The 15,303-nt window shown below is 47.1% G+C and overlaps 1 protein-coding gene across 1 annotated transcript in view; it reads left to right on the top strand.

Annotated features, from left to right (window-relative positions):
* The window catches only part of LOC144134125 (uncharacterized), a 36,603-nt gene that overhangs the window by 17,830 nt on the left and 3,470 nt on the right, over positions 1 to 15,303 (top strand). Inside the window, exons 4-8 of the mRNA XM_077667102.1 lie at positions 599 to 674; positions 3,023 to 3,183; positions 7,898 to 8,204; positions 11,501 to 11,716; positions 14,986 to 15,108. Coding sequence (XP_077523228.1) covers positions 599 to 674; positions 3,023 to 3,183; positions 7,898 to 8,204; positions 11,501 to 11,716; positions 14,986 to 15,108 — 883 coding nt within the window. The remainder of the gene's footprint in view (positions 1 to 598; positions 675 to 3,022; positions 3,184 to 7,897; positions 8,205 to 11,500; positions 11,717 to 14,985; positions 15,109 to 15,303) is intronic.

A 15,303-nucleotide genomic window follows, 5' to 3' on the forward strand; every position in this document is an offset into this window, starting at 1 on the left:
CTGAAAATGCCGTTTGACAAACTTCCACGGCGACTTACTCATTCAGTCGAATGTATTCACCGCCAACGAGTAACGGACGTGGTTCAAGGCCTTTGCATTCAGTGGCTACAAAACTATAAAAGTAATTTGCTAATAATTTGTTTAATGCATGAACAATGCCAATTTCTTCTTTTGTACGTACAAACTATTTTCGAACTTGGCGAAAGTAGAATTCTGATAAAAAAGGCGAATGTTCTAAAACCCCGTTAACATGCATGCTCTCACAAATTAACAAACCACAAGCCCGTGCGTCTACCCTTATATCTTTCTTATGCAGCTCAATTTCTTGCGGAGTAAAAGAATTTCTCTAACCACGCTCGACAACTTCAGCGAAACGGATGAACCTGAACGAGCACGTAGCAAGGAAGGGTTCCGTCCCTTAACCTCTCCACTTCATGCTGGACATTAACTCGGTCGATTAGGCCGCAACACCGACGGTAGTCGCAAGAATGTCCAGATGGGCGTATTGGTAATTTACTGTTAGCCGGGCCGAATGCTACTGGGCTGCTTTCAAATCCTGAAACCTCTGCTCGACCTAATGGCAGGCCGTTGATCGCAGGTCGCCGACCGCTCTCTCCGCCTCAACTACTGTCGCCTCAACAACGCCCAGCACCACCGCGAGGTTGCCTCGCCTGGTAATGGCACTTCTCCCTTCGTACCGCCTCACTGACTTTGAAAGAGGGCTCCACCCCGAAGCACAACTCACGCATTTACATGGAAAAGAAAAAGTAGACACGGGAAGTTGGTCAAACAAAATTTTGTCGGGCATACGCTGGTTATCAGTTCTATCACGTATGTAGCGGAAAGAAAGTTAATTTTTCATTACTGAAACTTGTGAGTCTGCCTGCATGCAGGTCTTACACGTATTAGCCGTAACGACAGCTCGACACAGATTATCTGTAGACAGCCCGTGTTATGTGCGGGATTCGGGTCATATAGTAAAGTTAGAAGCAACGCAAGGCCCTGAAACGTGCTTGAACTCACACGCTGAAGGACAAAATGCGCTAAACTGAGCGAATTTATGCTTACTTAGTGATAAGTGGCATTGTGAATACCCCATTAATCCTCAGAAAGCAGGGTAACCTACTGCCCTGCCATAACTCTAAAAAAATAGGCCAGGAGAAACTGGCGTTATGCACAACTGCCACGGGTGTCGGAAGAACCAAAAGTCCTCGGAACGTGAACAAAGCCCCGCGCCCTGGCGGCAGAACTCGCACGTCGGTGGGTATTCGTGCGCCAGCAGCGGGAGTAGTCGGAACCCATCAGACCATGCCCTTCCGAAATACATAGCGTTTGCTCGTGCACAAGCGAACGACGCAGCCCCCATCAGGCTGTGACTGGATTAGGAATACAAAGTGGACGCGTGTGCCACCTGTCAAGATATTGGGACGGGTGACGAGGCTCAAAAGAATTCCAACATCTCAGTCTCCTGGCGAAGGAAAAGTGACTCTACACGCTTTAAGGCTGCTAGGGTTAGTCTTGGTTTCTCCCTTCCGTGCCTTCGCGCTGGAACAACGCTCCTTATTGTCGCCATTAGTTGGAAGGACGAGCAGGAGGGAGACTGACAAGGCACGCTCGGAAGTGCTTCTGTCAGAAGATCATCATCAGCCTGACAATGCCCACTGCAGGGCTAAGACCTCTCCGATGTCTCTCCAATTAACCGTGTCTTTTGCCAGCTGCGGCCACCGCATCCCCGTAAATTTCTTAGATCTCATCCGCCTACTTAACTTTCTGCCGCCCTCTGCTACGCTTCCCTTCTCCCAAACTAGCCCAAGAAGAGGTGTTAAATACGTCACTGAAAAACAAACTATGTGGTTTCAATAAACGATTCGCTAAGCAGTATGAAGAAAACGGTGGACGTAATGATGGTCAGTGCATAACGTTTAGCGTTCTTGTCGAGTCACCAAGGCGATATGATTATGATTATAATGGTGGTGAAACGCACTGGTTATCGATGAATAATTGTCTCAAAGGCTTGAAACTCGCATTTTCCCTCCAGTCTCCCGGTATTAACTCGTTAATATATTTCAAACGCAATTATGACAATGTAAATGACATCTTCGGATAATAATATGTAATAATGCTCAGATAAAAGCTCATTGCGACCCACTTGGTGTAGTTCATTTATTTATTTATTTATTTACTCAAAACACCTTGCAGGGTCCAGAAGGGCATTCAGTAAGAGAGCTAAAACTGGGGATCCTTTCAACTTTCTACGAATACTATTACCACGTCGTCTTCAGTAGCCTGTCAAAGCCACCCATGTATAAATAGCGGCGTACAAATTGCGTCTTTAGTTTGCAGGGAAGCTGAGCTTTATAGATGGAATCGTTACAATCCCAGGCTAGCTGCGTTTATTTTCTTATGAAAGCTAAAAGAGCGAAGTTATTGAAATTTATATCAGAGAACTGTGGACAATGAACCTGTGAGAGCAGCCCTGCAGTGCGCCACGTATTAATGAAAGGAACTGGACAGGAGGTCTATGAAAATGGGGAAACCCCGTGTGCTTCGAGACGCTAGCGTACAATGAAGAAGCCTGCGGAAGCCCAGGTGTACCTTATAGACCTTAAATCCTCTTATACCATACCATACAATACAAGGTTATACCATACCATACTATGCCATACCATACCATAAGGAAAGAAACGGACAGAACGCAAAAGCAAATCGATAAACCCCGTGTGCTTCGCGATGCTAGCATTCGATGAATCCATACCACACTACACCATATCATAACATACTGTGTCACGTGATAATAAACCATACTACACAATACCATACCATACCATACCATACCATGTGGCAGCATACCAGCAAAGTAAATCATCCCTTCCTGACCAGTGACCTGGCCCGGCGTCACCTATTTTCAAAGGCTATCTTGTCTTTATTTTTCAAAGACATTCGTGTTCACTGCCTTCTTTACGTCCTGCCGCCGTAAGAGTCCGTGGCGCCCACCCTGCCCCGTCTAATGCCGACACTGCAGGAGGAGCTCTACGACGACACCTCGGACAGGGACCCGAGTTGCGCAGAGCCGGTGTACACCGCGGGTCCAAACATGGCAGATGTGGTGGACACGGGAAGCCGCAGTTACACCGACCGGAATGCCACCCAGCACCGGAAGTTGCTCTGCGTCCTAGACAGCAAGTTCGAAGAAGACACTCCCTACCCGTTTCGTTCCTTGTCCAGTAGAGCCAAGAATTACATAATGTGCTTTTCGCGCAATATGACGAACTGATAGCTGCGGCTGTGAGATCGAGTGCTTGAACCCCACTCTTTTATCCTTTAAGTATTAGTTCACTTGTTCTCATTGACGTATATGATGAACAGAACGCACGTCGCAGCTGCCAGCATCCCAGCCTGAAAGGAGTATAAAGCCCTAACTTGTGAGCGCATGTTTTCTTGTTTGTAATATGTCCAAGGCATTATTATACATGTATTACGACGAGGTATTCTCCTGCGATCACTGAAGTAATTTATAATCAAATTTGTTTCTCGTGCTGTTTCAGTTTTGGTTACAGCCATGGAGGAAAAATGGTTACAACGGCCAAATGATTACTGTGGCGGCAACGCGTGCTCATAGGTCACGTGAGGCAAGAAAAAAAACTGTTGTATAATGGCTGCGTCGTCGTTATAATTGATTACAATGCTAAAACCAGCCTGTCCCATGAGACGAAATGACAACGAATGTAGGAGCAGCAATTATATTGCAGTTTATTCATGTCTCGCGTGACCTATGAGCACACGATAACGTTAGTCATCATTCGTTTGTTGAAACCGAGGCAGCTTGACAGCAAAATTGTATTGTAAATTATTCACGGTCGAAGGCGAATACCAAGTATTGATTCATGCAGAGTATGGACTTCCGCATCATTGCAGGGATGAAAACATGCCACCAAAATTAGGTGTATATACTCCTTAACGCCACATCGAAAACAACATGATTACGAGCTGCAGGCTCGTTTATGTCGAAGGGGTACCGAAACGAAGTTCTACGCCAAGGGATTTAAGGAGATACATGCTTGCAAGGTTTAGTGGCGTACGCTCGCAGACCCACTGCCTTCCGCCGCGACCTCTACCAGGCCAAACACCGGAGGAGCCGGTAGTAAGAGACAGCAATACGGCGTTGTTCCTGCAAGCTAAATCAGTGCTGCAGTGTGCTAGAGAGGCAGTGGAGTGCGAAGCAGATACTTAGCATTAGGGCATAGGTCCCCGCCATAGGCAAATGAAGCGGCGGCGCTTGAGTCGCCCACTCTTGAAGACGTCGGAGGATTCGTCTGCAAGCAGAAGTGGTTTCGGCCCTTTCGCTGTGTGCCTGGTGCTTAAAAACACAGAATATTTCTTTTTGGTCACGCAGGCGGTTTACTGACTCCGATTAAGGTGAAAATATGTGTCCGCTCGCGAAAATGCCGCTCGAAGTCCGCGGCGCTATTGCCTGTGCTGCAAACAAAATTTGCAATTTTGGCGACGTCGCTGGTGCCACGTGGAGAGCCTGTCAGCTGCACTGTCTATTCTAGTCCACTGTATCCGTGTTGTCTGAGCCCTACAGCAACGTACTGGAACACTAGGGCCATATCTGGTGCTGCAGGCGTTGAACAACACAAGGAGCCTTGAGAAGTGCATTCATGCCAAGTGTATCTACGCTTGGAACGTGCTCGTGGCTTATTTGTAATTTTATTGCCATTCTTCACGGTGCTCGTGTGCCTTGAATTCTATGGCGGTACGAGCCAGCCTCACAATCTGTGTTATGTCACTCGGTTAGCCAGAGGCAGTAGTCAGGGGTTAAGCTTATCTTTCAACTTCTGCATTGAGGAAAACATGAGAGGAGCGCAAAGAAAATCAATAATCGGCAAATTCATTTCGTAGGCCCGCAAACGAGTCCGAAGCCCTCAGGACGTTTATTCAAAGTCATGAACAATCAGTGAGTTCCGTTGTCGATGCATTTCTACACTGGCCGCTGCAGCAGGCAAGGACACAAATGTCTGTCTGTTTTATAATATGGATGTTAACTCCCCGTGCCACCTGCACGAACGCCAAAAGTCTCACATCGCCGCACCCACCCGTGAGTGACTTCTCTGCGCATGCGTTAAGCAGCGCCATCGACGCAGCGCCTTAGGACGAAGCAAGGTTGCTGGAAGCCCAACGTTGGGCGACCAGTGACAACTATGCTTGATGTCATGTTGCTCCCGAATGCCGACGGCGACGATGTCGATCAGGACGCTGAGGAATTCGCACAGCGTGCAGAGGAAGCTCGCCAACTAGCGCGTGTGCGCATCAGAACTCAGCAGGAGTATGATGCACGACGCTACAATCTTCGCCACAGACATGTCATATATGAACCTGGTGACAAGGTGTGGGTCTGGACGCCTATTCGCCGCCGTGGGCTCTCCGAAAAACTAATACGGCGATACTTGGGGCTGCTGGCACCAGACTTGCCCTCCAAGTCTGGTGCCAGCAGCCCGAAGTATCGCCGTATTCCGCGCCGTAAGGGAGGGATAAAGGAGGGAGTGAAAGATTTCTTCTTTCACTCCCTCCTTTATCCCTCCCTTACGGCGCGGTTCAGGTGTCTAACGATAAATGAGACAGATACTGCGCCATTTCCTTTCCCCCAAAACCAATTATTATTATTATTATTATTATTATTATTATTATTATTATTACTTCGGGCCCTATGTTGCGCTGAGACGTTTAACCGACGTAACGTATGAGGTGACGCCAGACGGGTTATCAACATCCAAGCGACGCCAGCAACAAGTCGACGTCGTTCATATTGTACGTATGAAGCCGTACTACTCGGACCGATCCTTACCTCCTACTTCCTTTTTCTTATCATCGAGACGATGCTTCCTGAGGAGGGGGGCAAATGCCGCATGCAAGAAGATTTAAAAGATGAATGGATCTACGAGCGCAAGGCTAGAAGAGGAAGAAGCTTTAAACGCACAGGGACTCTTTCTGGCTGACCAGTAAACCATTCTTATCCTCGGGGTTTTACCCAGTCGTGACAATATTAAGCACAGGCTTACTAAGCCCGTGCTTAATCTTTTGCTTTCAGCGAGTTTGCTTCGTCGTAAGTCGCAGGAGCACAGAAAATGTGGGTCTCGAGCACGATAGTTTAAGATATGGACGGCTGTACGTCTCCGAGCCCATATACAAGGAACACCACAATTACTTATAAAGCTGCCTTATTATGGTATCCTTGAGAAGTCACATCGTCACTTTCACCAGTCACCTGCCCATGGCAATTAGTCGCCGCGAGCAGGCTCTGACGCTTGGCCGAATTAAGGACCCCTTCATTTAATGTTTGACCACAGGCAGGCAAAATATTTCGGTGTAATTCGAAGCCCGCTGCCAGCGATATTTCTAAAAGAACCACGCCACAGCACTCTTAAGAATACGCGACGTTAAGGACACACTGGAGCGCGCTGACAATATTCACGTTTTGATATTTTTCGATGTGGAGTAGAGGCTATTGCTTTAACGACACCTGTTTGTTTATCCACCGATAGAGCATTCCGGACTCGATTAAATATTGTTCGTCCGAGTTTCATTTCAGCCGCTGTTATTTCAATTTAGTTATATACAGCATGGCTGCCTACATGAACTGTCCAGAAATGCGCACCTAGTTAAAAAATGCTGTCTATTGAGTTGGTGTGTGCGAGTCGGAGTAAAACTTTCTGTTCACCTATACATCTCAGCGAAATTATCCGGGTTATCGTAGCCATTAGCCATATTGGAAAAGGTTTATTTTCTGCTTGAAGTGCTATTTTTTGCAGTTAAATGAGCATGGGCACCTAATTATTTGGTACCTGTTTCCTTCGTTGCCACGAGGTATTCGCCTGCGGACGCTAAATAATTTCTAATCAAATAAATTGGTCTCGATTTCAACAGTCGGACGATGGCTGTGATGTCGGAATTGAGTAGAGGTCGCACAAGGCAAAATAAAAAAATGCGATATAATCACTGCTTTGTCGTTTTAGATAACTGCAACGCTAAAGCCAGTCTGCCTGAAGAGCCAGAATGACAACGAACAAAGAAGCAGTGATTATATTTCAAATTTTTCATGCCTCACGTGACCCTTGCGGAACATTAACATCACAGAGCTGTTGAAACCGAACCTGACACAGACTGAGATAAATTTTAGTTTAAAATATTTATCAGTTGTAGACAGATACCACGTGGTTACCGCTGTACAGTAATGCCTTATGCACCATTGCAAAGAAGAAAACATGCCACCAAAATTACTTGTCTATACTCCTTTAAACCACACTTTTAGAACGCCGATATGACAGATGAGTAATTGATTGGGCTTGCTCCCGGCTTGCATGGAGTCACCCAGCTTCGCTTGCACGATGGACTGGTGCATATGACCGGCTCATGAATCCTGCTCGTTCACGCCTAAACCTTTGAGCGCGCGCTCACTGTGTGCATCGTTGGTAACATATCTCCGGGCAAAATGGTCTCCATTTCAGCGGTGTAGTGGAACACTTAGGGCGGCTATTCATCTAGCATAGTTTAGAGGGCTGGATACCGCAGTCCTCGTCGCAATATAGAGGTTTTAAGCTCTGGACGTGCCTTACGTGCCCCCACTACAAGGTTCGAAAGGGCCCAAAGGTCCGAATGCTTTGATTAAGGCTTTATTAGGCACTAGGAAGGTTCATGAACGGTGAACTTTGAAGGCACTTCTCGGTCGGCTCTAAACTCTGAAAGCTCGAAGAATTTTGTTCTCTTCCTATCTGGAAGAAGTAGGAGCGATCATCATAGTGACAAAGGTCATGCACCATGGCAGAAAACCACAAACTGGCAACGGCAGCGTTCAGATAAAAACGAGATTGGAGTGCTCCTTGCTTTTCCCCACTTGCAGGTACTTCTCCTCGCGGCGCCTGTACGTCCTGGAGCGGCTGCCAACTTCCTACTGCTCGGAGTTGATCTACTACGCCCTCTACGTGACTACGACGGTGACTATGAAGCGCCTCACTCTGGACGATGACATTGTCAGTGCCATCGTCCGCCTTCGCGATAGGCGGCTGCAAAATGGCAAGAAAATGCGTCTGCACGTCACTCTGGGAGGATCACGCCTGGACTCGCCCTCGCTGGTGCGCTTGCTGGAGGACTACGAAGTCCGCGACGCCGCCATCAACAAGCTCCACGCACTCAGGCAACACTTCGACGTACGTATACGGCCGCGCTCTATAGCGCTCTGCTGAGAGGGCCAACTTTTGCAAGCGATGGTTTTTTAAAGGAATTTTGATTTAGGTAGACAGCCTTGGCATGTTGCGTTCTAACAGGAGAACACCTGCACTTGTCTGTTGTCCTTGGTTGACTTGAGCCACAATAAGGTGAAGTCGCAGTCATTCAAGAAGACGAAATCAGTGAAAGCAAATGATCACGGGAGGGACAAGTAATGTAGGGTAACGCTAGAGTAAAACAAATGGGACTAACTGCACCTATTAGTCCGCACGGCAAGACGGTTAGTCCAGAGAGTAGGTAGGCTGAAGTCTAAATGCAATTAGCAGCTTAGGGTTCAATAGTTGCTCTCTTGAGAGACGGAGTTGTCACGACGCTGTCTTCCGAAAAGAATAGTGCATCGGCGCTTTCTGTTCTTACTACCTACGGGTGTACAGATTAGAATTGGTTCTTTATTGTTACAACAACATCAGGCGTGCCGCACACTTAAAAAAAATAATAAAGTACCAATGAACGGAAAAGGTACCGCGAAAAACAAAAAAATTTACCGGCTCCTAAATATGATTCAGGTGCTATAACGTGCACACAATACAATTATTCGTTTTGTGTAAGCAAAGGAAAATTACTCAATTTCTGCAAGGTACTCAGCAGTAGTTTAAGTTGATGTCATCCGTCAAAACTACACGCAACCATCTGAAAATTATGAGCTCCAAATCATGGATTTATTTATGACGGGAAGCACTGAATTACATGTTAACATCAGGACTAATGCAGACGCTCAGTAATCAACCCCCTCCAGGTGGCGTACACAACTGCTCTGAAAAACACGTATAGGGCCAGTGCAAAGCAGTCCGTGTTTAGGGAAGTGAGAAAACGATGCGTAAGTGGCATAAGGGGAACGAGGCCTACCTCATCGTTGTTGTTCACTGCTCCTCTTCGAGATGTATTCAGAGCGCAGAACTTCAGCATGAGCCATGAGTTCTTGGATTTGTTTCAAAGCTGCGGTAAACCCGAGTGATGTGTGCAGGTAGCAGTAAAAGCTATTGACGCTCTTGGCGTTAAGAAAACTGCTGCATCTCAGCGCTATTGGGTCGCTACAGCCCTTGCGCCTTGAAAAGTTTTATCTTTTCTGAGCGTTCGATGGATCATTGCGGAGTGCTACTGAGAATACATCAGTGACCTTAGATTTATTGATTAACTCACCGTATTGATTAGGGTGCTTTACCTATTTAGGATTTAAACACGCAAACCGCAGCGGTAGGCTTAAAAAAATTGGAGGTTACCCTTAAGCTGCGCCTTAGGGATACGACGCGATACCGTATTGGGTTAATTCCCATATGTGCAGAAGGTCATTCTCTACATTACATTCAGGGAGTACTCATAGCCCTGCTGGCGCAATGGTGTAGCGGTTAAGCAATGCATCACTGCCCTGCTACGGCAGGTGTCCCAAGCGGTGGGCCTTGTACGGCGCAGGTTGCTCTTACCGAGCGACCAATCATTAATTTAACTGCCACCTGCCCGGGTGGGCAGTCTGCTCACTATCCGTTGGGCAGGTTGTGATGAAGCCGCAAGATCACATGACCTAAATGGCCCACCTTCCTCATACGTGGCTTTTCTGGGGATTTTTCGCTCTCAACGCCGACAAGGGATTTGCGGACAACGCGGCCTTTAACGCTGTCGCGTTAAAAAAGTATAAAGCAGTAGGATGCGATGGCCAGCGCGTGGCCGAAAAGAAAAAACGAACCGAAAGGCGCGTAGGCATTAGAAGGTGACCCGGACTTTTAGCCCTGGCTCGGCTTGTTAGGGCGGCAGGCAGCTACTCCATCCCGCTCTTGTCCCCTTCTCGCACATTGTTGGGTAGGCACAATAAACTCCCCCTGATTACACCGCAGGCTCCATGTATAGTTACGTCCGCACAGTGGTCGGATACTGCCCTCATCGCTACATAGATTCTTCAAAATGGCAGACTGTTAGGCGAGATCGCGCATTTTCTCTGCGTGAAAGGCGGAAAGAAGGTGACGCAAGACTGAAGATTACACACTCATGCGCTAGCGGTGTCTTCTGGCTTGTTCTGCCCTCTTCTCTCGTTACATATTGGGGATATATAGATTCTTATCAGGGGCGGTAGATAAGCGCTCTATGGACGAAAGAAGAGATGGAAGTGCAACTCTACATGAAAAAAAAAGGCAGCGAATGTCGTGATAAGCCAGCGCGAGAGCCTCTTGCTCTCTTCCCTCTTCAAGCTACCTCGGCGGAGCGGACAGGGCAATATAATATTTATTGCGTTTTGTGTGCTGACTCTATGCCTTTATGCTGAGACCTGGAGTGGGGCCAGATGAGGATTAGTTTTGAAGAATAATATCGTAGCAACGTGCTTTTCGGTGATCAAATTCCCTCGTGAAGCCACCAAGGGATGAATTTCAAAGCATGATGAAAGACAGACAGGGAAAGCAGAAAGGCGCGTTTAAAAATTATGCGGGGAACTAATGAAATTGTCGACAGTCTCGGAAGGGAACAGCAGTCTACCAGTTATAGTGAGGTGCTAGAAGTGGTAGGGGAGTGCATCTACTTAGGGCAGGCAGTGACCGCATATCTCGCCCACGAGAGTGAAATAACTATATAGGAATATGAATGGGGTGGGACCGCTTTAGGAAAGTACTCTCAGATCATCCATGGCAGTTTGCCAATATCACTACTACAAAAAGTATATAAGATCTGTATCTTAACGGTACTCACCGATGGAGTAGAATCTTGGAGGCTAACGAAAAGGAATAGAACTTAAATTCAGGACGACGCAGCGAAATATGGAAAGGAAAATAATAGATGTAACGTTAAGAGATAGCAAGAGGGCAAAGTCGGTCAGGGAATAAATAAGGGTTCATGACATCCTGGACGATTACAGGAAGAAGAAATTTGCTTCGGCAGGGCATGTGATGCGAAGGCAAGATAACCGATGGTCGTTAAGTGCAAAGGAGTGGATTTCAAGAGAAGGCACGCTTAGCAGGGGGCATCAAAAAGTTAGTTCAGTGAATAAGATTAATAAGTTTGCAGGTGTAAGTTTGCCGCGGGCTGACACAGGACAAGGTTAATTGAAGAGGTATTGGAGGGGCCTTCGTCCTGGAGGGGGCGCAGTCAGGCTGATGGTGATGTTTATAATGACTGACGCCTCTCGCGGGTACAAAGCCCGCGTACTGACCGTGGCTTCAAAGACAGAGTTAGGTAGCGCCATTGGCCATAGCGGGCTGGAGGCATACTCTTAGCGGAGGCTGGACTTGAACAGGGCGTGAACATCCACTGGGACCGGCCGGGCGATGCCTGCGACAAGGAATTCACGGTAGCCTTCTTCCGGGCTCTGATCGAGGAGCTGCGCCGACAGAGATTCACCGTGATGCTCACGGTGCCGCCGGTGGTCGAGCTGGTGCGCAAATTCTGGCTCAAGAACATTATGCGCAACCTGGAATACGTCATCGTGCTGACACACACGCTGCGCCGAAAGGTATATGTACGCAATAGACGCCGCTCTTCACGGGGCCGACGTAGGTTCTTATCGAGTGACTGCAAAGTAAACCCCTGATCATGTTACTATATTTCATTCCTATGGGATAAATTTCGCACATTACAATTATCTTCCTGGTTTGTTCCGCCCGAAAACTGAATATCTATCTGTGAAACTGGCAGTGTAAAGCAGTAAGGTCCATGAAAAACAAAAGGAAAGTGTTTCGCATGTGCTGTTCGCTGCACTTGTGTTTTCGTTTCCGCGTTGTTAAGAATCCACTTTTAAATATTCAAACATTTTAAAACAACCACGCTGGTGACAAAAATAAACGATGCCAACAGAAAGTGAATCAAAAGACGTTTCGGTTCCGAACGGACAGCCGTGTTTGTAACGTGGGAGCCGAAACGTCATTCCATTTGTCTTTAGGAATTCAGTGTTTTGTTTTTCTGCCAGACTATTCCGACCAGAGAGGCTTCAATCACGCTGACTTTGAAGCGAATCAACGAATAGCGTGAACTGATATCTCCTACGTGAGTTATACAACACAGGTTAGTTTTAGCACACAAAGACTAGCGTGCTAACTCCGAATTGGTCAATCCGTCATGCACGCTGACACCTGAAGCGCTCGTGAACGTTTTTTGCGTCCTCTATTCTGTCACTCGGCCGTTTTTTGCGCTTACTTCATACCTGAACTTCATGAAGTTAAAAAAAATAAGGTTGGGTGTTAGATGATGAATGGGAGTGCTTGATCAACCAAATCTTTGAGCAGCGAGCATAGGACTAAGATGTCAGCGACTGCGTATACCACAACGCCGATGAAGATGCAGCTCTGTATTTGCACCAAGGAAAAAAGCGCGAGCGTGAAGACACGCGCAGAAAGCCTCTAGATGAAACCGCCTTCTTTTAGGTTTAGTAATGCTCGACGGACTTCCGTAGTGTTATCGATGTCATCATTTTTACCAGCAATTTTTCGACCATTTTTGTAATAGTTAAACCAACATGTATCTCTTTCCCGTCCTGTAGCACAGTTTTTCTTCCTGGAATTTTGGTGTTATCTTTAACAAGAAAAAATTTTACAGATTCCCTAAAAACTCACAAATCTTCCTTCAGCCTCCATTTTAGAGCGAAACTTATTTGAAAAAACAAAAGGAAGTCCTCAAGTATAACTTTAGTGGTTCAAGGAAAGAATACGTTTTACGCCCGTAGTCAGGAAAGCGACGCCTTTTTTGGCGGAACAGAATCACCCGCCTTGAATAGGACGGCCGTGTATAAGGACATCACTTCGATCTCTTAATTTTTTCCTTGCCGTTATTATTCTATTCATCTTTTCGTGCTTGAACCGTGCCATGAAAGGGGGCAGTGGAACTTTGTTTTCAGTTGTGCTCGCTCTGACATAATCTCTAGTAACTTGTCATGTTAGCCAGTACTCTGGTAGTCTCTGATTTATACCGGCACTCCCTGGACACTTTTTTCTCCTCTCACATAATTACGCAGCTACAATTTTGGTAACTTGTTCTGATTTGTTCAAAATAAGTTACCCGGTGTGGCTCTCAAAGATTCCGCGAACTTCGACGCTGGCTGGCCACTCTACCCCACCTTCCTCTCACATCAGTTATGACTGAGCCGGTTAGGGGCGACGGAAATTCATAGCATCCTTGAGGGCCTCTCGCAGAACGGGCGTACAGTGCCGAGTGGATTGCATTTGAAACGAGGCTCACACTCATAAGCGGCACCATCATTCTCATGTGTGTTGTCACGTGTGGCAACATCGCTGTGCGGGCGCACACATCGCGATTCCGGCGGAAATCTCATCTCGGCATCTGAAACTCCCTCGTCACAATCCTCTTTCTGTGGAAGTTTTCTCTTGTCTTCAAGGCGTGAGGCTCCGTCGCTACACTTAGTGGTCGCTTAGGTTCTCGTTTTCAAAGAGGTTCTGGACGTTCTTGTACATGTGCTGCGTGTGGCGCTAATTTTTGACGCGATAGCATTCAGGACAAGGTAAGCTGTTGGGCGAGTTTGTGACGATATTCCATGACTACAGTGTGACGAACGGTACATAGGAGAAGTGTTGTGTCCCTGCGTGTTTCCTTCTTGTATGTCCCGTTCGTCGCGCTGTAGTCGAGGAGCATTAAAGAACCCGTGTCGCAGAAAATCCGGCGTCGTTGACCTTCAACGAATATTCCACGAAAAATCCCCAGAGAAGCAACGTAAGAAGCCACTTAGGCCACGTAACCTTGTGGCGTCATCACAACCTGCCCACTGAAATATGAGCAAACTGATGGCGGTGGCGGTTAAATTAATGAATGGTCGCGAGGAATTTCTCAGGCAGATCAACCTGGGTCGCACAAGAAACACCGATGGCAGCAGCTGCGATCGCAGGGCAGTAGCTCATTGCTTAACAGCTCCACCACTGCACTATGGGTTTTATGAGGATTCCAAGAGATCTACGAATGTTAAGATACAATGACCAGTTCTGCATATATGGGCAATAACCCATTACCGCTATCGCGTCATACCCTTGAATGAAGCTAAATTGTCCCCTCCAATTTTATTTACCACAATATAAGAACCACGAGCCTTGCACGCAAACCTTGAACCAGGAATCATTGGGCTGTTGCGAATAAATCATACGTCACTATGCACACGGCTTCACTTCTCTCGGACAAAGACGTGTTGGTGTAAAATGCTGTACGATGGAGCAGGTGCCGACATAACTGATTGTTCCTTAGGGCTCGCAAAGTACAAGGTGATCCTGACCCGACTAATCTGCTAAAATTTGTAGCGTTTTTGTATTGTCGCATTCTTACTCCTATCCTCACCAAATTCGATCATTGGCCACGTGGACAGCACTCTTTAGGCTACTTCCTTCCGGACAATAAACGATAATAATAATAAATTGGTTTTGAGGGAAAGGAAATGCCGCAATATCTAACATCTCGTAGGACACCTGAAGGAAGAGATAAAGGACAGAGTGAAAGAAGAAAGGAAGAAAGAGGTGCCGTAGTGGAGGTCTCCGGAATAATTTAGACCTACTGGGTATCTTTTACGTGCACTGGCATCGCACAGCACACGGGTGCCTTTGCGTTTCGCCTCCCCCTTCCCCCCCCCCCCCCCCCCTCTTCCCGACAAACCTGCAGAGCGATTTCTCTGGTCAGCAAGTGACTGTGCGATTAGTTGGTTAGAGCATCCTACGCGTACGTTATGCAGCTGCTGCTTTAAATGGAAGCAGTGCATCTACGCTCAGAGGGCAAACCTTTCCGTTGGTACAGGGAGTGCTGGACTGTCCCGGAAGGCGGCAGTTCGCGGCAGCTTCGTACCACGCCATCCAGGAGCACGTCTTCAACGAGACGTCGAATTCTCTGCACTCCGCGATCATCGTCTATTCCGTATCGGCAAGTCATCCAGACTCCTAGTGTGTGCTGGTCGTACCACGAGCATGTTGTGTTGGTAACTTGCGAGCAAGACGGAAGTCACACAGGCGCTGTGTAGATGTCGCCTGAAACAGTACACCCAAAAAAAAAAACATTTAGAAGCTTTTAAAGCTTCAAAGGTCAAAGTGAAATTGAGTTCTCGAACACTTCAGTTAT

This window comes from Amblyomma americanum, chromosome 5 (genome assembly GCF_052857255.1).
Source record: "Amblyomma americanum isolate KBUSLIRL-KWMA chromosome 5, ASM5285725v1, whole genome shotgun sequence".
Lineage (NCBI taxonomy): Eukaryota > Metazoa > Arthropoda > Arachnida > Ixodida > Ixodidae > Amblyomma > Amblyomma americanum.